The sequence below is a fragment of the Anopheles nili genome, chromosome 2 (genome assembly GCF_943737925.1).
Source record: "Anopheles nili chromosome 2, idAnoNiliSN_F5_01, whole genome shotgun sequence".
Classification (NCBI taxonomy): domain Eukaryota; kingdom Metazoa; phylum Arthropoda; class Insecta; order Diptera; family Culicidae; genus Anopheles; species Anopheles nili.
The window spans coordinates 40,653,901-40,678,282 of record NC_071291.1 but is presented as its reverse complement, the minus strand read 5'-3'; the positions used below and the strand labels follow the sequence as shown (position 1 = coordinate 40,678,282).

Below are 24,382 nucleotides of genomic sequence, written 5' to 3'. Positions count from 1 at the left end.
CGCTAGTAATACGCGCTCATCGTCATGCAAAACGTAAAACAACACTTACTTAGTTAAACAATACTATTATACTTGGGATTGTCGAATAAAGTAAGTAAATAAAATCACGATCAGAGCTCCCGTTTCACGTGACCATTGCTCTCTCTCTCTCGGTATCGCGCGCCCTTCACGGCAGTGGCGAATTATCGAAGGGACCCCCATTTGGATTGCAATATTAAGGAACTGTAGCGTTGTTTCGGTTGCGTGGCATTTCTTCAGTTAATTTGAAACGTGGCAGAGACGAAGTACGGCAACGTGTCCATCGGTGCCGTGTAGTTGTAAATCCATCGGCCACCCTCGTGCACCCGGTTTGTGTTACCATCGCGCCAAGTACCCTTCGGCAAGTAGATGTCTCTGGATGTCGCGAACTCCGTGAGCACCGGCGCTACCAAGATGTCCTCCCCGAGCAGGTATTCTGTGGCATGAACAGCACACGGAGTATATTATACAGTTGAGCCATGTAGGAAAGACAGCGTTCGTTCACACACTTACCATCGTGAATGGTTTGGGCAGTATGATCCGTCGGATCCAGCCACCAGATCGGAGGGTTTACCGGTGTACCGTGCGACACCGCCAACCGCATCCGCTGGATGATGTAGTCTGCGTACGTCTCGTGGAGTTGGGCGAACTTCCTCGACCACCCGATGGTCTGTGGATGGAGTGGCAATTAGAATGGTATTTAGAATGGTAGCTCTCGTCTTACCTCTTCGTCAATGTCCCAGGGTGTTTTAGAGAACTGAATGCTTGGCATGAAGACGCTAGCCTCGAGCCAACGTATGAACAGCTCCTTCGTCAGTATGTCATCGCCATACACGTTGCCCCCGATCATATCCGGCAGGACGAACGGGTACCCGTTCAAGTTCATCTGCAGCAATGTCGGTATCAGCGACTGTAGCCCATTATTCCAGCCCCACCGCGTATCAAAATCGAGCATCCGGACAAACACCGGCAGATCCTGCGTACCCCAACCGGTACGTATCTCGATCATGCTACCAAACGCCGCGCACATCCGCACGAAGTTGACGGTTTGGCTCGATGGTAACAGTGCGGTTGGGCCACCAATATCTGGATCCGCCGGTGCCCAGCTCGTTTCACCTGCATCAAACTTGAAGTTGTCGATACCGAGCTCCTGCAGCTCACGCAACCGCCTTCGGTACCACTCGACCGCGTCCGGGTTGTTAAAGTTGATGTACGATGCCTCATTCTCGCCGCTGTTCCACCATTTTGTGTTGTAGCCGATGGTTTCGTTGTGCGATTTCACCAAGTAGCTGTGTATCAGAAGTTTGTGAGATATGGCTGAAAGTCAAACGGCTGCGGGCTCTCGTATGTGACCAACATACACACACTTACCCTTTGCTGAGTGCCTCCGTATACCAGGGTTCGCAGTTTTTGTTGATGAACGGATGCACCCAAAGCGTCACGCGGAAGCCCATCTCGCGCAGTGTCTCCGTCAGCTCGGTAACATTCGGGAACGTGACGGTGTTGAATGTCAACGAACCGTAACACACCTCCCACAGATCGTCGATGTCGAGCTGTGCGTTCTTGAAGCCGTTGGCGTTGATTTCGCGCGCAAATTCCAGCACCGTTTGTTGGCTGATTGGGCGCCGGTAACGCACCCACGTCGACCAGATCGGTTGCCGAACCATCCGTTCGTCCGGGATGTCGACTGGTTGGTTGAGTACGCGTTCCACCGCTCGTCGGTGGGCTTCCCGTGCGTCAGCTGCCACACCGATGCGGTAGCTGAACACAAACTCATCATCGTAGGTGTAGTATGGTAGCTCTTTCTTCGCGGTTAGCCGCAGCACTTCGTCGTCTTGGTCGAGGAACAGTGGTACCTCCTTGTCGACGTAGAAAAAGACACCGGCCGTGCTGAGCCAGTAGCGTTCGATGATGGCGGCGCTGTGTAGCTCTTTGGTGATGTATGGGTAATCGTCGAAGCGCAGCCGCTCGATCGGGTAATACTGCTCCATTAGCTCTGGGCCACCGTACCAGTGTAGGGGTGCATCATCGGGGCCAAAGGTGTCGTGTAGATGCAGCATGTCACTGCTGATTTGGCCCTTGCGGAGGGTGCGCGTTACGCTGAGGTAGGAAAACCCGGCACTGTCGTCCAGCACACGGAACTCGATGTTTTGGCCGTTACCGTGCAGGCGCATGCCTTTTGGAAACGTTTCGATGTCGGAGTCGTCCGTAAAATCATGATCGAAAGTGACCCGCTGCAGGCGATCGTTTCCTGGGTGTATGAGGGTGGAGTAATAACAGATTAAAAGTGTTCTCAAACTTCTATTCTGTGCTCCCTGTGAGCGTACTTTTCGGAGAGATTTAAATTTTAGAGAGACTTTTTATCAACAACTACTATAATTCGCAAATGTTGTCGTCGATTTGATAACAAGGATTGAAAATGTAAACTGCATGAACGGTACACTCAAGACCATCCGCATTTAAAATCCATCCAGCGAACACTCTTCACGTGGCACCTGCGCGCCACCTAGCGGTCGGTGGATGGAACCGTAATGGAATTTCAATTTTCCTCGCAGCTCCCGTTGGCGCGTTTTTCGCGCGAATGTTTTTTGATGAAATATCATTATTTATTGCTCGCTTTGAACGGGGTCCCTGAAGCCACACTGACCTGATTCTGCTAGATAGCGGGTGTGTGGGTGTGCGGAATAAATCACACCCCAATGGTCCAATGCCTTTTATGAAAATTCCCTTCCCACTCCTGTCCCTTCATCACCTTGCCAGGGGATAAAGAGGAGAAGGAGTAATTCATTTCTCCGGCATGTGAAATTAATTTCAAGCGCTTGCTTTTAATCCTCTCGTGCACCCGCGCAATGATGGGTTGCCATTCGTGAGCGTTTGCAATGGACAAACGCGTGTGTGTGTGGTTACGAAACTGGGGAAAAGCGGGCCAAAATCAACCGCTCACGGAACCGTGTCACGGACCGTAGGATGAAGCGCCATTAGCATGGCACCGTGTGAGAAACGACGCGGCGAAAAGGAGCAACTAGATTTATGGCTGGCAAAAGCGCCAGCTAGGAAGCGCGGCGCAGGAAACATCCCATTAATTATGGCCATTTTTCGTCGATTCTCGAGCCAAATGATGTTTTATCTCCACCGCGCACCCGATCGGCAGGAGGAAACCACCGCCAATGTCGGTTTTTTGTTTTTGAAAAATGGACCGCGAAACTCGCCCGCAAATCGCGCGTGTGATCGGTTCAGATTTTCGATGAAGGGGTTTGAAACCTCGTGTCACGTGTTGCGGTCTATTCTTTCTGTCCCCGCGGCAGAGATACGCTGCTACCCATCCCAAGGTTGGCAACAATCGAACCCTTCAGTCAGCAATCATTGATCAACCGCGCAATGTGAAGCGCTTGACAGTGTGTCTTATCTGCCGGGCATGGGAGATAATTCTTCCTCCATCAAACCATCGATAGACAATGAAGGTGTTTACGCACACGGTGTCCCGATTGTTAGGTAACAACCCCTGTTTTGCCGAACTCGGCTTATCGAGTTGTCTTGCCTTCCCTACGCGATCCTTTCGCGAGATTGCACTATCGGTTTATGATCGCGGGTTTATGTGCCTCACTTCTGGCGCGCTTCCATTTACGACACCACGGGAGACGAGTTCGCCTTTGCACTGGCCATATGTATGTGTGCTTCCCACCACGAGCTCCTCTGTTCCAGAGAGCACGGCGGGCATGATTTACGGGCGACATTACAAAATTCGTGGTGCCGTTCGAGAGTGCAGGAAATGGCAAAATGTGGAAAAAGATACTCGACACGGTTTCTTCCACGGGGCGTGTGGCAATCCGATACGATCGTGTACGGGGTCGAGGTCCGGAAAAACCGGACCAGGAGGGGGATGAAAAATGCGCCCGATCGACACGGGGTCCTCCTTCAATCGGACACGGCTATAAGAGCGTGTGACCGGTGAGCACGCAGGGCGGAAGCAAATTTCCCGTTGGCATCGGTTTTGGATCGTTCTAAATTTAATTCCTTTCGAAAAATGAAACACAACCACACACGCACACACACACGCTGGGGCAAAAAGAAATTCAGCCCCCAAAGGTGGAGCGGTTTTCCCGACCGGAGAAATCAAGCGGCGTGAATGGCGATTCCTGGGCGTTTTTTAGTATTTCTTTTTGTCTTCTCTCGCTCTCTCTCTCTCTCTTTCGTGAGCCGGACGGAAGCTCCGGAAGGTGTTCTTTAGGGGCCGGCGATCAGCACCCGTGGGGTTCATCAATCAGCAAAGAATGTAAACACCTTCGAGCCGGGTCGAGATCGCAAAGAAACGGACACGGTGCCATACACGCGCGCGCGGGCGCACGCGAGAAAGCATGATGCCGTCGATCGGTGGGAGGGTCCGTTTACTTAATGCCCTGTTTTCATGTCGCCTGTCATGGATCGTTTGTTGCCTTGCATTTTCCGCGCTCGTCCCTACCCGCCACCCCCGCATCCGGGACACCGAACCCAAGGAAGATCCGGAGGCGACGACGAATGATGGCAACCCGTCGGGCTCGTCCATCACCGGGAAGCGGCTTATGGTTTTGTGTCTATTTTTTTTTCTCGCTCTCTCCCACACCCATATCCTGTGTCGCGCGCGGCGCAGGAAAGTGATAACTAATTTTTTTGTTATCTGTTTATTCGCTCATTACCGCTGCGGTGCTGCGTGACAAGTTAGGTTGACGTGCGCGTCCCCGTGGGTGGGTTCATTGTTTTGACGCGTTAGGACTTTTTTTGTTGCTGTTTTCCGTTTTTTTTCGTTCTCTTTTTCACATGGATCTTAATTTACGGTGTGTTTACTGTGAGCTAGAGACGGAGTGGTGCGGCTGGTGGTGAGTCCGGAAATGAAATGTTGCGAATTTAGAAACAAGACGTGAGACAAAGCTCTCATCATGCTTCAGCTGTGATTTAAGGTCTATTCGAAATTAATCCTAATGTTATTATTACCTTGTCTAATGAAGATGGCTTTAGACTGGAGAATAAGCGAGCATGTCTATGCATAGTTGAAATTATCGTCACTGCTAAATTTCATCATTCAGCTATTGAATCTTTTGAATTTCTAAATCATCAGAAATTGAACGTGTAAATCTACTGAATCTCCCTCGTACGCAGGGCCAAGCATCCAGCTATGTTCAAATTTCAAGACACAGTAAGCCATAACAAAGCAGGCCTTGACCGTAAAACGTTTGTTATATCATGTAAGCAGAACAATCTACTAAAATGCCAGAGATTTTATTCATCTTTAGGCACAAATAGCCTTTATGGCAAAAATATAGCGAAGTACAAAACAAATTTGAAGGGACATTGTTCCAAACTAAATCTGAGGCTGCCTTGAGCCAGTTTTGACCATAAATCCCTTTGTCGAAAAGAGCCCAAACACGTGCCCAATGGTTTAAATTCATCCCTTTTCAAATCAATCACGAGCCTGTTAACGATGAGCTATGGGGTCAATAATATTCCCATGCTACAAATGTGTACACATAGCAACTAAATGTGTTACCTGCCACATACCGAAAGGTCAAACCATCACACCACTTACGGCTTCTTGGCTTGGGATGAATTTTCACGATACGAAGGGATATCGAAGCACTTAGCGATTCACTTTCGCCATTGACGTGCGACATTCTCAAACCCCGTTGCCGCTCGTCTTTCCCTTGCCCAAAACGATCAAATTACCGGCGTTGGGCGTTTGCCAATCACTTCAACCGTAAATGTTTGATTTATGCTAGCCGTGGGGGGAAATCACAAACCCCCTACCGCAGCCACACGATCAACGCCAGCCAAACGCGATTTGAGCGATGTCTGTCAAAGTTAGGTGCATCGGTGCATCAGTGCAACGTGTCCGTACCACCGGGCAGGAAAGAATGCATCTGAGCGATGCACCGTGACGTTCCGATCTGCGGTTTACATGATGCAATCTCCGTACGTGGTGAGTAGGTGCAAGCGGTGCGGTACGGGGTGTGTGTGTGTGTGTGTGATCACTCGCGCGGAACGATCCCTTTTTGCGAGTGAACTCGATGCCAAATGGGTTGCACTTTCCCGTCTAATGCATCCGCGTGCAGATGCATTTTGGCGTGCTTTTCTTTTCTGTCCCCGACGTGAGCAAGGAGAGGGATGGATCGAACGTTTTAGTGGCACAAAATGGTTGTTGGCGAGGCCCCCTCCGTTTAGTTGCCATTATTCCTTCGATGGTTATCGCAATTTTTAAGGTACGTCTGATGAGAGTCATCACTTGAAGCACTTGAAAAGCACGATAAATTGTCGGCTTCGCTGGCAGCAACCGTGGGAGTGCTGGTTATTGGTGTCTCAAGGACTCGTACCAGCTCGCTGTATTGTGGTTAGAAAATTCCAAACAACTCCAATCCCTCCAATGTACCAAAAAACCAGACACCAGCTAATTCCGACCGGGTTGATTATTTATCAATCTGCTTCTAGCCCGTTTAATGTTTTCTCAATGTTATTCCCAACCGACCGACCCAACTAAAGCACGATCGACGTTTGGTTTGGTTGTGGTCCGCAACAGCAAATAAAAATAATTCGATGTTTATTTTCCTACGCCAGCCATAATAAGCGCGTCTGTTATTGATCCACCCAATACTACTCCCTGGCCATCTCACGGAGCTGTTCAACCAAACAAGGTTCGTTGGAAAACGCTCTTCCCAAGCGGAAAATAAACACTTTCCTCGCTTCCTTTCGGCTGCTCCGTGGGCCGAGATTTGAGGTGAGAATCGTGCTGCCAACAACCACGCACGCTCGTTCCGATTATCCTTACAATCACTTCGATGAAAGCCAAAGAGTGTTGCCCTTACCTCGATAGATGCTCAGCACGTACCGATGATCCGGTTGCTCTTCGAGCCGCAACTCAACGGAACTGGCTGCGAATCGGTACGTTTCACTAATTTCCTCATCGTCCCGCAACACCAAAACCAGCGTCACGGTTAATGCGGCCGCCAGGACGAGCACACCAAGCGTCGAAAACAGGCAACACTTTTTCGTCACCCGAATCGCCATCGCCACAAGCACCAAAATCACTTCCGCTTAACCGTGGGGATCCTGGATGCGTCGGATTTCGTTACACACACACACACTCACGCAACACGGTAAATATAAATCCTTCAACCGTCCGCTTCCGAGTTCGGTTTAAGGATGGCTTCGTTCACGATGGGTTTCGTTTGTGTTTGTGGAGTTAGTGTCGATCACACCAAAATGACCCACCACGATCAGGAGGGTGCTGGATGGAGTTCTGGAACGTACACCAGCTCATTCACGAGGAGAGAATTTTCCCCGCCAGCGGAAAATCACCGTCACTTTCCCACTGTACACGGTTCTGGTGGGATTGGAAACTCTCGGAACGGTGTACAATCGCGCACTAACGCTCACGTCGTGCCGGAACGTGCACTTACATACATTGCACCATTTTCGCTATCACTCCCGGACACCCATCCCGATGCCAGACGACAGATAGATGCGTCCGCTGCCGGGCCGTACATGATGTGTGTGTGTGTGTGTGTGTTGATTAATGTTCCACCATTAGCATTGTTTGCCGGATAAGCCACCCTTTCGATGGGGAGTCTGCTGTTCCCACGACACGCGATAACACCCTTCCAGAACGTTCGAGATACGAACAAAAGTTGCGAGGATCGACCGCTCGATTCACGCTCGATTACACCATCACAACGGCGTGGTAAAGCAAGACAGGACACCGTTCAAATCACGACAATCACGGAATCAGAAAAACGGAACGCACGCGACGATCCTCGGCCTGGTCCGCCTGGTTCGCGACTGATCGCGCATTTTCGTCGAATGCTGTGCGAAGGAAGATCGACGATGTTGGGAGGTTTTTTTTCCCTCTTCTCAACGACAGCCAACCACCCACCCACCCGGCGGACCTGCAGTGTCCGCGACTGTGGTGAAAAGGCCATACAAAAAAAAACGAGATTCTCCCACCGCTCGGATGCCGCTCTCGTCCCGTGTGTCGTGTGGTCGTGTGGTTGTGAAGACGACACACCCCAAAAATCCCCGCGGTCGCACGAATACCCGGTGCCCGGGTGGTGGTGAAAAAACACCCAAACTTTGTCCTTTTTTTTCTCCCCCCTCCCCCGGGACAAGGAAGAGGAAAAATCGCGCTCACGAGTTCGCCCGACGTGTGTTCTCTTAAGGTTTTTCCGGGCCGGTGGGTGGGTGGGTGGACGTGTGTCTCGTGAAAACGGGGGGACGCAATCTCATTTTCCTCGACCTTGTCACTTGGACCCGGATGGTGTTGCTTTGCAGAAGAATTGATTAATCGTGCCGTTGTTGAGCGCTCGGTTTTTCCGACCAAACATGCTTTTCTCGATGGTTGCACGAATGCGTGTGTGTGTGTGTGTGTGTGTGTGGTATTTGGTTAACGATCATGAGGCATGATATGCCGGCGAATGGATTGGCCAGTGGAAAATTAAAAGAGGGATGGGAAGAGAAACAAAAAAAAACACAACAATCCCGGGATGGTTGTTTGGTTTTCTTTATGACGCTCGTGTGTTTGCTTTTGCTGCGGCCCGCCAAAGAAAGATGCCGCGACCAGTAATGATCGAATAATGTAATCATTCTTTTGGTTTTTCTTTTCGCACGAGATCACCGGTGAAAATTGCGGCAGAAATTCCAACCAACTCCGTGTTGGGCAGACATTCCACCAAAGTGAGATAAACGAGGGCTTTTGAATATCGCGCCTTGATTCGCTTGGAATGCCAAATGCATATGCGTACGTTTTTTTTTGTTTTGGTAGAATGTTCTTGTAACGAAACGATCATCAAGAGATACATCACAGGCATTTTACGACTCTTGAGTGTAATGTAACTTTTTACGCTCATTTTCTTCACCTTGGTTTGACTTTTTTTTTTGAGTGTTCGATTCACAATACTTGTGCTCTTAGATCATGCACTAAAAATAGCAGCCCAAGCAGGGTTTAAAAGTAACGATGTGTAAGGAAAACCCCCATCCCAACTGCACGTGATTGTCGGCATTTTACCATCTTTTGAGGACAATTCAAACGATTTGATATGCGTTAGTAGGGAGGACAATAGCACGAAGGGAAGAGAGATCATTTGGTTTCACTTAAAATAGCGCTCTTAGAGTAAGAATCAATTTTGCGCGTCTTTTTATAGCACAATTTCGTTTTCACAAATATGTTGCGATCGTCCAAACATTAAAAAAAACATCATACTACCGATCAGCTGTTAAGTCGCATCAAAAACACACGCACATTCTTCGATGTGGAAGGTCACAACAGACGTCATCCGGCGGGAGTCACACGAATCCCCCAGCACTGTACCAACCAAAATTAAGTCTTTCCAATTTCCCTAATGTTCGTACGGGAAATTAATTTCCCGGCCTCGTGTACGTCCGCGATCCAGCATCCGCGTGCTAGCTAACGAGCTCGGAAACGGCTTCATTACTCGTGGGGTTTTTTTCCCAGCGGACGATCGTTTTGAAAAAGCAGCAAACGATTTCTTAAAACTGCTCGAAAAATACAACTTCCCGTGACATCTTAATGTTTGTAATATCAGCACAAAAAATGCCTTTCCCTTTGCCAGGGGGATTCATTTGAAAAAAAAAGGGATGATGTTGTACACTCCAGGGTGAAAATCCCCACATACCACCGCATTCAATCATTCGGCTCGTTCGGAACCTCAAGGGTGAGAGACCACCCCGCTCAAGGGGGTGGTCATTAGGGCGAAATTCATGTACCGTCACCGATTGCTCGAAACGATCAACCTCGAGGGAGACATGAATGCAAAATGAAGGAGACGAGAGAGAAGCGAGATGAAGCAAAAAAATAATAATTTACCACCCCGTATGCCCGGTGCCAACGTGTCGTGTGTGTACGCGCGCGCGCGCTCATTAGTGCACTAAACTAACATGCTCTGTAGCTAGGGAGGTCCGATGGTTGTGCGAAAATTTGCATCACACCGGTGGAAAATCGCACACGCGCGCGCGCGCGCGCTCGTGTGTCGTTCCCATCTGATCCGGCGATCGTACGGCGAACAATCTTTCATCTCGGTGGGGGAGGTGCGAAAGAGAGAGAGTGAGTGAGTGAGAGAGCGAGATTTTGATTGCCACCTGCCGCGACCACACGCCTAACGCAACGCCTCATCGCTCATCGCCGGCAAGACCGGGTAGAGATCCTGCAACAGGAGGATGATCAGCGAAAGATTGATTGCACATTCTCAAAATCGCATTAGTTATGATCACTTTCACAGTTCAATGACCGAGACAGCCGTCGAGGGTGGTCAGTGTCAGTTGGGGGCGAGCGGGTGTGTTGGAATGTTTGACGTTAAGCTCTCGATGATGCAGGGATGATATGAGGCATGTCTCTGAAATCAATTAGATGGGGAATGTCACATTAAATCATTTTTTTTTCTTTTCTTGAATTCCGGAAAACGATAGGAAGTTATGAAAATTCGCTTCAAACGAGATGAAATTAACTAGGCTTTCAATAGTTCAAAGTGATCGTAGATTAAATTCGATCCAGATGACTTGATTTTATTGGAGTTTTTCTTTACTCCTGCGATTCAATCCGTTTAAATTCTTCATTGGCAACCTCGCTCAATGTTCACCCCGCTGAAATTGAGAACCACAGTAGGCCGAAAAATGGACACTCCAACGCTTGGCTTTTCACACCAACCGTTGTTGTTGTACACCTAGCGAAACATGCCTGATTTCCCTGGCAAGTCCAAGTTTTCAGCACTTTCATTGCGACAGCCTTTCGCTGTTACAACAAATTGTAGTAGAGAATCCCTCCCGTGGTGTTGTGAAAGATGTTCCAAGAATGCCGAAAAACAAACACACACACACACAAACCACAACACTAATAGGTCTAGCAATAGGTTCGCAACTTCAAAGTGATCGGATGTTTTTCTCAAAACTTTTCCGCATTTGGAGCGTCCATACCAAGTCGATTAGAGCCACGGATGCATCGTGTGCACGCGCGCGCGCGTATGTGTGTGTGTCGTGTTAAGGTGCGAGAAATGAAATTCGAACCACCCACCGAACTCTGCACCATCCTGGTTACCCCTTGCTCGTGTAACGTCTCCACCGCGGGACTTCAACTTCTGACACCGCTTCTGACCCCGTTTTGTTAATTAAGTTCACATGTCGCACGTCTGTTTGGCTCGCGAGGATCCACGGGGTTGTTGGAACCGACCTAAACCAGGCGGGGGAGACTCCGATCATCACACCTGATCGCGTTTCATCCTACGGGTGGGGTGGTTTATCCTAAAATTAGCCACCCATATGCCATGGATCTTCGATGGCCGTTCGCTCGATGGCGACGACATGATGCCGCCGGTGGCCAAAAACACGCCACACGGAAGGCAAACGACGAAGGAACACACCTACAAAAACCCGGAGTCTATCAATCATACGGTTGTGCTCTTGTTGACCCACTCCCTTTTCCGTCGCACGCTTCGTGTCGCTCTGCCACGAATGCCGGGAATGTCCGGTCCCTCCCCTTAGTTGTTTTCCAACACCCTCCCGACCATAACCGGCTACATTGTTGAAGTGAAGCGCCCCCACGATGTCCACGAGGGGGAGGTTGAGGTGGTGGTTTTTTGGCTACATCTTCCCGTCAGTTGTCGTCAGCGTGGTACACGCGAAGTTTCGGTAAAATGTTTTTAATGACAGCATATGAGGAGAGCAAAAAAAAAAAAGGTTGCAAGGATGATCTTCCTCGGGCGTGACATCACAACAACCCCGGTGGCCAGAGGATCGAAGGTAAAGTTGACGTTTTCCGTTGCGAGTTCGCAAGCCACAAAATGGCCACTTATCAGAGCGTGGGCGCGAAATCACGTTGAGCAACATATGTTGCCTTTCGTCGGGCGAAATTTTTACACAACGAGGGAAAATGGGAGGGTTTTTCCTCGAATGAAAATGTGTGTGCCTCGTTCGTGACCGGAAGGATGTGTTTTCTTCACACGCCCACCGATTGTCGAGGAGTATAAGCAGATGTGTTTACTTTTCCCGTGGCACGTGGTTTGGTTACATAATTGCGGTTTCATGTTGGTTTATGCATTCCAAACAGATCGAGACTGATGTGTCCTTTTTTTTTGGAAGCATCCAAAGTTTAGCTAATCAACAGGAGTTGCTCTTTCGGTAAGCTAGAGATTTTCCTCGCTCGCAAACAGTCGATTCTACCACGTGGAGTATTCTGCAAAATTCACACATTCTTTGTTATCGAAAACATTGCTCATTTCTGCGTGTCTTTACTAAACGTTTCAAATAAGCATGTCATCGTGAAACTCTCCACGCCAAGTACCACCGAACAGTACTTATTCCAGCTTCGTGAGGTTTGTTGCAACAAATCCCAGCCACTGTCTTCACGAACTCCCGCAAATTCTTCCCCTCCCTAAAAGGTGATTGGGAAATGGAAAGTCGACCTCGACACTCAACGACCCCCGGTGGGGTTGAAACAACCCCAGCTCTTAACGTGCAATCGACGTTTTGGAAACATTTAATTGGCCTCGGTTACAAAGCCCACCACGGGAGCCAAATCTCTAAAGCTGGAGCACTACTAGAACAATCTAGCTCACGAAGAAAAAAAAAGCGAAACCCCCCTGCCAGTACGACACCCTCTTGCTTCATCATCGCACCCGTACGCGGCCATCATTACACGGGGTTGCCTTCTAAAGCCACAAGTTGGTCCCAGATACATACCAGAACGTGGCGTTTTTCAAATGGCAAAAATCTTGATCATCGACCGGGGGAGACTGGCATTCTGGTTGCGGGCAACACCACACCGTGTTACGATCGTACCCTGACCCACCTGGGCCCCCACGGAGAAGCTACACGGTGGAGAGGGAGACCACTTTTTGCACCAGACATCGAGATCGAGCTCACGAACAATCATGGGGAGTTGCATGGGAAAAAGAGCAACCCTTCAACCCCGAGGGTGGAGATGTTGGCGATCTCCTTTGCACAGACACACACACACACACACCATTCGCTTGCTACCTAACCTGTGGTGGGGTCTCTCTGGTCTGGTGATATCGCGTGCAGCTGGCTCTAAGAAGGAGAAGGGGCTCAGGGACCTAGAGACCCAGGTTCCTTGGCCAACCAGTAGATCATCAGATGCATTCGGTTCGTTCATGATCGGCGCGTTACGGTCGCGTCAGGTCCACTCTAGAGTGTTGTGCGATTTGGCCTTAGCGTGCATTGAAAATCTCCACCGTCAGTGTTAGAATGCACACTGGACACTTCCATCACGAGCGGGCTTGCGATGAGGGTTGCCCACTTCCGGATTGTTGAGTGAGAGCTAAAAACGGCAAGTTCTGATTAAAGATGTGCGGTTTACGGTGCTGCGGTATCACAGTTGTTCCTTTGCTCACCTGATTCATTGGCGCGGTAGTCGATAGTTGATCCTCGTGGATGCATTCGAGCAGTTGCGTGTTTTTCCTGTGCATTCCCGTCGTGATAATGGGGTCCTTTCCTGTGCTGGGATTTTCGTGAGTAGTCATCTCCCAACGGATGTACTGCATTCATCCTGCTGATTGTGCACCATTTCGTGTTTTTTGCAGTGTCCTGTACGCCTTGTTCCTAGCGCACTCAATTGAAGGTGCCGTCCTGCGGCAGTACACCTGCGACAGTTACTTTCAATCTTGGTGTCAACTGCACAACGCCACCGTTCAGATGGAAGCGGACGTTCAAACGACGGTGTTTCCGGCAGTGCGCCAGCTTGGGTTCATTTTCGGGAAAATCGGTAACTTCTCGCACACCTTTAACAACCAACTGTTCCGGGCGGGTGTGCTGCGAGTGTTCGCCCGTGGTACCCTTGTTTCGCGCCTTACCATGCCGAGCACGATCGAGCAGCTGTATCTGCGCGATAATGATCTGCGTACGGTCGAGATCGATCCACGCGCACGTTACGTGTTGCGTTATCTTCGCTTGCAGATGAACAAGCTGCGTACGATCGCACGTTTCGAGCACCTTACTCAGTTGTTGGAGTTGAACTTGTGTGATAACTTGATCGAGGATGTGCCGTTGGACACGTTCGCTACCATGCCCAACCTGCGTCAGTTGGTTCTGTGCGGGAATCACATCAAAACGTTGGGTCCAACGACAGCGTCCTTCGTCCAGCTTTCGGCGTTGACTCATCTCGATTTGGGTGGTAACTTCTTGACACAACTACCCCTCGATCGATGGCAGCTACCGGAGTTGATTAATCTGAGTGTGCGTGATAACTTACTGACAGCGCTGGATAGTAGCACGATCGTACGACGTTTTCCACGGCTAAGGATCTTCGATGCTTCCGCGAACGCGCTTGATTGTCGCTCATACCACAACGCCTTGCAAACGTTTGCTAACCGATCGGTGGTGCATTTGATCGATCGGCGAATGTGTGCGGTGGATGATGCGATTGTGCTGGATGCACAAGGAACGCACCGGTCCGTCGGTGATGGTCCTACTGTTCCTCTGGAGGTGCGTCATCTCAAGGAACGCATCTTTCTTCAGCAGCGCACCATTCAGGTTCAACGGATGGAGATCGAGCAGCTGCGTGCCAACCTTACCACGCTGATGGAGCAATTCGATCTGATAGCGGATCCGGCACGAGCACACGATCCTTTCTAACGGACGTTTATCGAACAACTCTCCGAACCCCGCCTTCCTATTCCGTATTAAAGACCCACAATCCTGACCATCAGTTGAAGGTGGATTGATTCCCTTTCTGCAAACTGATTGATGCCGTCCATCTTTGACTTGTTACTCTCTTCGGCAGTGGCTTCCGTAAGCGGGGTTTTTCATTTCGGGAAAATCGTCCACAACACTCTTGAAATGTGTGCCGATATTTCACACCACACGAAGTGTTGTCTGTAAGTTTGGCACCGTAAGTGTGGGTACGTAGGGTCGCACATATTCTCACTCGGTGCTTAATATTTATCTTTTTTTTCGTGCGATCGTGCTCGATTTTCCGTCGCCATGATCAACCTTCACAACGGAAAGCCGAAGCCGCCGTGCAGGTAAGGTATGGCCGCGACCGCCGATGTCATGGTTAATTTTCAGCCGCGTGTCATTCGTTCGGCTCAATGCATTTGCGTTAATTAATGACCTTTGAATGGTGCAACCGTGTCACCCCTCGCACAGGACGCGCGCGTTGTGATTTTCTTTGTTCCCTTTATTCACGGGCGCTCATCAACGTTCATTGCACGAAGAAGTAAAGAAAAAAACGTTCCCTGCAACCAGCAGTTGTTGCGTTTGTCAGCAGCAGCATCAGCAACACCTCCGGAGGCCCTGACCCATACACGAAGCCGAACGTCAAAAATATGCGGTTGATGCGCGCCCACGAATGAGCGGCACTTACAATTTTTTTCTTGTCCCTCGCTCTCAGCATTCGTCGGGAGAGAAGAAGAGCTTGCCATCATAAATTTCCATTATTTTACTCCGTTTTAGTCATTGTTTTTATTTTTAAGGCTCTTTTGTTTGCAAAGTAACCGCGCGGTTACTAAAATAGTTTAGAAACATTGGACATTGTATAACGGAAACTAAATCCCAAACGCAACAAGGTGGCTTTTGTCCAGTTTGACCCCATCTTGGTTAGAGGGAGGCATACAATGTACAGTCAACTACTCAATACAATCGTTTCATAATGGATTACACAACATTGGGGAACAATTCGTGTGTTAACCACGATCGGATATTTTTGATAACAAAATAGAAAACTTATTCATGTAAGTCAGTAGTTGATCATCTTTAACATCTTGAATAGTAGTTGTGTAAAATTCGAACATAATAAAACCAATTTTGAATTATTTATATTGTAATCACAATAAAGAACATTTTATTAAAAAAAATAGATATCAGAAAAATGTGGTTGATTCAAATATACACTGTTGCACAGTATTTCATAACAATCTTACGATATTATCGAACTTTTAAATCCCTGCAATGGTAGATTGAATTCTTATTTTCTGTTTGTACATGCACTGAGAATGTTTATAAAAACTCTTTCAACGTTTCGAGAAGACTATTTCGTGAACACCTTTTTGAGGGATGAAGTAAGAGGGTTATAAGATGATTAGATAATATTTATAAGGATAAAAAATCCTAAACGAACTGAATTTCAACAGAAAAATGTTTCTTGGCCTTTTTTTTGCCATCTGATTGACAACTTTGTTCCATTTTCAAGGGGATGCCAAAAAACGTTTGTTAGAAAATCCTTAACATCCGCTCGCCTAAATGCCATGATCTAATTCTCGCGCTTATAAAACGACCCTTTACTTCTTTCTCTGTCTTTTTTCACTAGATTGGCTTGTGTCACTGCTTATGCAATGCAATGAGAGTTATCCCAATCCAGCAGCTTCTGCTAGCTAATTTGCTCGATGCAATAAACGGGGTGCTTGGATAGCTGTGCGTTACGCGTTCCGCACACTCTGATTGGCGTGGGTATATTTTCGCGGATTTTTTTTTACGATCGCAATTTAACGGAAGGCCTACTGTCACGCCAGTGGCGCTCTTAATTCCTCTGGTGGAAAAAAACACAATCTGCCTGGCGCGAATATGCACATCATTACTCTTCCCCTATACTGCTTTTCTCGCTATAATGTGCTACGCAGAGCATCAGAGTGCTTCCGCTGCCCACGACAAAATGAACAAATGATTAATGCAACGTGCTACTACCGAACTGAATGTCAAGGAAAAGGCTTCCCGGTGAGTATGTTGTTTATCTTTTCTTTTCGCGTTTGCGCATGGTAATCAAATATTGTCTCGCCATAAGTTCACTAAAAGTGCATTCTTACATCTCTCGTCCGCGTTCTCTTAAGCTGCCACAACGACCGATGCCATTTGGCTGGAATCGTCAGTGTCACCAACGGTTAGGTAGGCTATCAATTGTCACCAAGGCATTTATTTTCAGCGGGTGTAAATTTGATGGCGCGAAAAACGAAACAACCAGTGTCCTTCGTGTAGAATGTGTATCGTTAAATGCACGAGGTCGTACCATAAGCAAGGTACGTTATACAGCTATTCCGAGATCGTTTTCTATAGTAAAACCATCCTGAAAACAGGTGTCTTAGATCGTCAAAGCATTACCGCTTTTTAAATTAATTACGGATTTATTCATTCCCAAAATTCTCTTTACTACCTTTAGACTGGGTGATTAATACGCCAGACAATTATTTAAGGAAACCTTTTACCGTAAGAAAGTTCGGTAAACTAGGAAATTCTTTTTGTTGTCGTTGCATTCAACAGCTTATTAATAAAGTAAATGCTTATCATGGATAGTGCCTTTAACTATGAACCAAAAGTGGCATTTCAATAAAATAAATGAGATCTAACATATTTGTTTTCGTGATGAAACGCGATTTAAATTCAACTCATTCTTCTTGATATGAAATTCAAGTTTTTGTCTCATGGACAGGAAATTACGATACTTAAATCTAGTGCCGGTACATTCATTTTCTGAATGCACGTTTCTAAAGTTCATTTTTGGCACGTATTCCACAAAATGGACATGCTTATCTCCGCTCTCTAGTACCTGCTTGCATGAAAAACAATAGAAGTTTTTATATAAAGTAAAGTAAAGTTAAGTTTTTAATATATGACACTATTCCATAACTTCCATATATTGGAAGTCTTGTTATGGAAATAGAATGGAATGTCGAATTATGTCACTCCTCTTGGTCGCACGTTACTAATGCTTTTTATCAGAATCCTTCAGTGGCGGAATGGCGTTCTGGAACGGCGGTGTACCCAACTTTTCGTGCTTCTCATGCACCACCACCGGTATTGAAATGTTATAAACGTGCTGCCGTCTTTTGAACTCCCACACGTACGTCTTCCGTTTGACGAGAGTTGGCATGAAATCCTCTTTTACATGGCTTCCATCCTCCTCAGTTTCACCACCATTCCCAGCGTTGATGCGATCGAAATGTATCTCGAAATCTTTTCCAAGAACATTGAAACCATTCTTCGTCGGGATGACATGCGTTGTCCTGTCGAGATGCAATGCATCTGTCATGTTGGCTATCTTGTCCATATCTAAAACGAGGTATCGGGTAAATTACACCAATGAGACAATTTAAAATAGATAAGTACAAATGCGTTTATTTGGTACATGATGATAATGATATATTTAATCGACAGCTCTGATATTTCAACACCCGAACAACAGATATCAACTTTTATCCTAAGGGGTTGTATTTTCTTCAATAAAACGCTATCAAGAATCTACCGAATAAGTTATTGTTTTGTATTTGTTGAAAAATGCAATTTACGGCAAATTGTCCTGATATGCCTCCCTCGTCGGTGGACATCTCATCATAATAACCTTTGGTAAAACGTTGCCTACTAAAACAAGCTCGAAATGCCACTAATCAGCAGCATGCTAGTTTGGCTCATATGGGGGAGAGATTAATGAACAATTTTTTGCTGTAACTCTAACAACAAATGTTGTCCGTTTATCTGATTTGTTACATCAATTAAACCACAAATTGCTCATAGAAAGGAAGTGATTAGTAAGTGTTCGCTTCAATCTAGCATCGTGATGAAACTGCAGCGACACTCTCCCATTGATAATGGTTTTTTCTAGTGTCGTAATCATAATCATAAAAAATAATTACTAAACTCAGTACCCACTAATGTAGCTCGATACCATTAATTGGCCTTTATTCGACAGTCAATTTTGTGAAACACTCTTCTGATCACCGAAAAGATAAAACCGTAACAATTTAGAAAATGACATCATTTATAAAGCCGTAATAGCTAAACAATAACAATGCTCTCAAACATAAAGACGAATAAACTCGTATATTCGCCACGATCGTCCGCGATCAGCCTCTGGGAAATATTTCGAAACTATAAACACTCTGTCAAACAGTGCGCGGAGTTTAGAACCGTCCCGAATAGTTCAGCATCGTGTTCTTTACTACCCTCCGGCTATAAAACGACATTCGCGTTATGTTTAATGAGCCATGAAATCGCGAAATGTGAAATAAATGCCTCTTATTCACGATGGGGAATAAGATGTACAATTTCATACTTGATGCATCCTTTCTTTATCTAATCATTTATTAGTCTTCAATTGACGATCTCTTGGCCTTTCAAACACCTAACCAAGGATACCTCACCATTCAATCATCGATCGCCATATGCCCATTCGACGAACGGCGAAGTACATTTCGTATGAGAAATAAGTCCGATTATCATCCGACAGAAACCACACGTCCATCCTGTAATCGCCGGCCGGCATCGACTTTGGAAAGAACCTATCCTCCACCCAGTACTTAAAATTGTAGGTTGTATTCTGGCCGTGGAAAGAGACAGCAAGCAAAGAAATTTTTATCAAAAAGACACTTCATCCAGATGTAAAATAGCCAATTATTACCCCATGCGGACAGTGGTACAGAAATTGCGGTACCGTTTCGAACATGATCGACATAACGTGGCGCGAGAAAATATCCTTCGACGGGTTGCGAAAGTAATTGCAGACCTCCAACGTCATACTGATCGGAAACGGTTGATAATCATTGTACCGGTAGTACGTCTTGACTCGAAAGTAAACCTTATTTATTACTTCGGGCACGTGCACGGACACATTGAGCAGAGTCGGTTGGTTGCGTCGTAGAACGGTTTTACAAAATAGCAAATGCGATATTTCGTACGGTGTGTTCGTGCAGACGAACCTCGTGATGCGCACGGAGAACGGTTTCCGTTCGTTTGGAAAGTCAACCTTTTCAGGAAAGTACACTGGGATGCGTTCTGCTTGGTTAGCACGCACCACTACTCCGATCACTGCCAGCAAAAGGACACCAATTGCCGGCAATCGGAGGAAAACGTGTTCACGATCGGTTGCAAGTTCGACAGGTAGCATTGCGTGGTTGTTCAAATATAAACTGGCCACTTTAAAAAAGCAAAACGTACGTATTAGTCTCCTCTGTCCAATAATTTGCACTTAGTTCCGGTGTAGTGCGTTCACACGCACCACGCTGCAATCGCTTTCATCTGCGTACGCACATGAATTAGGGTACTAACTACTGCCATTTTAAATGTTAGTATAACAAGCTGAACAATTCAGTGATTTTTTTCCATCAGAGACACGTTGATGTCAATTATCATAAGCAGGGTTTGGGAGAATAACCAGAGTAAACATATCCAGAGCTCCAGCATAAATACAATTTAATTCGTTCGTTCCAAGATGTATATCGCACATGCAGCTCAAAATTTATTAAATATTGACTACTTCCAACTTCGCTTGTACAAAGCAGAAACCGTGTTCTGCTGTCTGTTATGGACATCGGTCAACATTCATGTAACATTTTTGGCAATCATAGCTCGTGAAAAACCGCGAATTGAATAAAATTTGGTAAACATTTTTCACATGTACTAAAAATATCGTAGGCTTTTTGCCCAAAACACAAAACACCACCAACAGCGTAATGTTGACGATGAAAAATATGATCAACGTCAATTATACCGGTGTACGGGGTGTTGTCACTCATCTCTCGGATGATTGGGTCGACGTTTTCCTCATGATCATTTATTCTAGCGCCGTGCAGATCGACACGAGGCACTCATTGGTGCAACGGCGATATTTCTCAGTACGTTGTTTTACCTCTGGTCTCTCTCGTCGGTGTATATATGCCAAGGACGGAGTAGAGACAACGAAATAACGAAATATTGAAGCAATTACAATTGACGATCACGACACAAGTGGATAAGATTGCCAAATGTAATGCAATAACGAAACGTTTTTAACATTCGAAATTTTATCATGCTATATGAAAGTTATCTATTTCACGTGAGTACCATACGGAACGATATTAACATGATATGTTTGAACATTTTGTTCTGTATTGTTGCTTGTTATTGTAAAATTGTATTTCAAATCCAGAAAAAAAGCTATGACGATGGGAATGATCACTGTATTATACTATCCTTCGGCACACCTGAAACATAATTGATTTTACAATTTCTCTATCACCATCCACATGCAGTTCGCCGATCGGGAGGATGTGCTGTCAAAAGAACCATGTCCCGATGGCGAGAATAAGAAAAAATCGCCACTCAAAAGCATACCTAATGTCCTACGTTCGCTACACAGCGACAGTTGTGACTACCAAAATCAAAAACACCACATCCATCCAATTAAGCGGACATACTCTCACCGAGGCATTAATTGCGTCCCGGTTTTCCGGCGTTTATGCCGAAAGGTGTACGTAGCCAAATAATAAGAGTGCATTTACACTAGTAGATCACTCTGTATGCTGCTAGCCGGCTACTAGGGACGCTCTATCGTGTTAGTTTTTAAGACTTAAAGGGTGTGGCCAAAACAAACATCATATATCCCATTTATCCCCCCAAGGAAGGGAGAAACTACAGAAGAATAGATAGCCAAACGGAAGAGTGATGACTACAAGGCGGTTTAGAACACACGTCTGTCACGGATACGCTGTCTCTGTCGAGCTCTTGTCAGGCATAGGGGCCCTGGGAAAATAATCAACTTGATTTATGGTTACCTGACGCAGATTAGCAGAGTGATTATGTGGATATTATGAGAGAATTTTTCATGTAATTATCAACCGTCAGCGTGAGATGACTGGTAGCTACATGAAGATCGGTAAACTCTTGCCAAATTAAAGTGATCGTCACCAACAAACGCCTGTTGAGTTAATGGGTGTATTGCGCTATGATAATTTGAGTTCGTAGATGAAAATGCAGTTACCTTACGAGTAAAACCAATTTTGAATAGTTATTTAGTTTCAGGTATCAAAATAAGATCTATTGAAAACTATTTTTGAAATTTATGGTTAGACACTTTTTCGATACTGTGAAGGCAAATATAACGTTTCTGATAAATATTTAATATTTGATAAATATTAAACAAGACTTGAGTGTTACTTTTATCCTGTTAATAAGATCAGAACCCGATCATGACCACGAATGCTAAATAGAGATATCCACCGTGTGGTTTGATGGATTTCAAACCGATACTAGAAAAGTAATCTTTCATAGTCGGCATATTAGAGAAAATACGAGAAGAGAGATAGAAAGAGAAGCGCGGTCCCGTTCAATCCAATTACAATGTCCGCCGCTGTGCAAATGGCAGTTACCGTGCCTGTTACGAGCTGTTTACAAAAAAAAACCATTTCAAGGTAAACCATCGTTTCCTACGGCGATATGTTCAAGTGTAAACGCGCTAACCCAATGTGGTGTCAAAGTTAAGAGAGAAAAAGAAAGAGAGCAATGATGATTGTAAAAGAATGAAGTGTAGATAGCTATTGATGTTAGTGGAGCGTATCTGCGTTGGATGATAGAAATATGTTCGCCATGATCCACGTGCAATGTGGTAAACATCTCCCACCACACAGTACAACGCAGATGGGATGGTTAGTTATCCAATACAATTTATATCGCAGCATATTATGTTGCCCACAGCGACATAAACAACCGTTTAGAGACAGTATAAGGAAGGTGACTTGTTTGTGTAACACGCTGTTCATGCAAAACGGATATCTTAAATTATTGAATCCTGGCCACTGAGGAAAGATTTATATATTGACTGATCCACGCCGCTACTGCTCGGAACTGAAGAGAATAATTTAAACGCAGTACAAAAAGTAAGCTGCAAAAAAGGACATGTTATCATGATTACATATGCGAATTTGCCGTAATTTGGCTGAATTATGTTTACTGCCGTTACTGCTTCAAACAAAAATACGAATAAAACACTCCTCTCAGACTCTCGTTCGTGGATCAATGTCAAAACTGATTGATCAACTATTCTTGGGTTGCTGAGAGCGATGGTTGGGGGTTCCGTTGTATGCAAAAGGGCGACCTACTGCCCCCAACTGTTAACCTGCACATTTGTCCCGCTTTTAGCAAGCAATTATCTGCCCGATAAGAGAAACCGCGCACAGGCCGATAAAATAAAGCAGAAACCACAGTTGCATTTGAAAAGCCATCCGCAACATGGCGTCTGCGAAACGACCAAGCACCGCGTGTGTGCTATCATCACTCGTGCGTGGTGGTGATTTCTTGGTGACATGCAGCGATAAAGTGTGTGTTACTTATCGATGGAACGGACGAACCGATCGGAAGCGCATTTTTGACACCGTCTATCGATGTCCATGTGGTTCTTACCTCGAACAACGTAATACCAATAGTTGGCTGTTCCATTCCGCGTGAACTGCTGAGCCCCCCGATTCTGGATTATGTTCCACACTTGGACTTTTTCCTCGTGTATTACCAGCGCATAACTCAAGAATAGGATGACCATCATGAAGAATGTCATGATCGCACCAAACAACAGCTGCTTGCCTAGAGTGGACGGCATCGTGCAGTCTTTCCTTCCGAGGCTGTAGAAATCCACAGATGAGCGAGAAGATCCCTTTCTGTCAAACGCACAATGCGTTAACCAACACAACACGCACGCAACACTTTGTAACTAAGCAACCGTCGTTGCCGTAAAACTGCGTTTACTACGATGTGAACACTTTCCAGCCGATCGTTTTAGACCAGAAGCACGTTTATGCAGAGGCAGTGACAAGTGTTCGAATGTGCACTTTTCTATCGTCAATCACACACGCAAATTGCAATCTATGTAATGCGAAGATGTAATCGAATGCTCTGCGTCGATATATAGCGCTTCAACCAAAAAGACGTGCGTTGCCTACAACTGCTGTTTGTCGAATGGATGCCCGGTTTTTGTATGCTTGCGGGCTAGTTTGGATACCTGCTGCCCAATGCCACTACTCACACAGGCGCATCCATCCACCGGCACGTCGTGCCTAAAAAACTCACACGCACGCAGAAGCCTCTACGTACAACCGGTGCAGATGAAAACAATCGTCACCACCGCATCGCACCGTTTGACGTGCACGAAGCACATTCCAGGTATTGACCGGCGTGTTGTATTCACGCCATCACCGGTGTGGCCGGTGTGCGAGCGTGTGTGCGTGCGCGGGAATGAGCCTGCGGTTAGCTGTTGACACACGCGTGGGAAGAGAAGGAAAAAGAATCTTCAAACAAATCCACCAGCGCGACCTACTGTGTGCGCTGGTCGAACGCAATCGACGCAACAGAGAAGAGTACACAGAAAAACGACCTTCGCGAATGCATGCTCCAGGGGTGATCGCGAACCATACCGCATACGGTGGTTGGTTTTACACCCGTTGGGAATCGCCAAATGCTCTCTCTTTCACGGGTGGCCACCCATGGATGCAACCGTTATTTGGTCCGAATATGAGCGGACGTACCCCGGTTGCCGATGGTTCGTTATGCAATCGCAATTTTGTGTGCCACTTTTTGGATTCTTGCTATCCACAAAAGAAAGCAAAATCGAACAATGTGTGTCACACCGATCGACGATTTCGATTCGCGA

General features: G+C 46.4%; 3 protein-coding genes across 3 annotated transcripts; 1 reads left to right on the top strand and 2 right to left on the bottom strand.

The window, feature by feature from the left end:
• Positions 1–134: 134 nt before the first annotated feature.
• On the bottom strand, positions 135–7,050 carry LOC128731626 (myogenesis-regulating glycosidase-like). The gene is made up of 5 exons (XM_053824759.1): positions 6,849–7,050; positions 1,390–2,269; positions 743–1,307; positions 532–688; positions 135–454 (listed from the first exon to the last, which is right to left on the bottom strand). The coding sequence occupies exons 1-5, from the start codon at positions 7,048–7,050 to the stop codon at positions 255–257; spliced, it is 2,004 nt and encodes a 667-aa protein (XP_053680734.1). The 3' UTR covers positions 135–254.
• A 6,400-nt stretch (positions 7,051–13,450) lies between these two features.
• On the top strand, positions 13,451–14,637 carry LOC128721035 (leucine-rich repeat-containing protein 15-like). The gene is made up of 2 exons (XM_053814743.1): positions 13,451–13,514; positions 13,587–14,637. The coding sequence occupies exons 1-2, from the start codon at positions 13,486–13,488 to the stop codon at positions 14,635–14,637; spliced, it is 1,080 nt and encodes a 359-aa protein (XP_053670718.1). The 5' UTR covers positions 13,451–13,485.
• Positions 14,638–17,695: 3,058 nt separating this feature from the next.
• Positions 17,696–23,335, bottom strand: LOC128723034 (uncharacterized). Its single transcript, XM_053816741.1, has 2 exons — positions 23,143–23,335; positions 17,696–18,042 (listed from the first exon to the last, which is right to left on the bottom strand). The coding sequence occupies exons 1-2, from the start codon at positions 23,333–23,335 to the stop codon at positions 17,696–17,698; spliced, it is 540 nt and encodes a 179-aa protein (XP_053672716.1).
• Between the last annotated feature and the right edge of the window lie 1,047 nt (positions 23,336–24,382).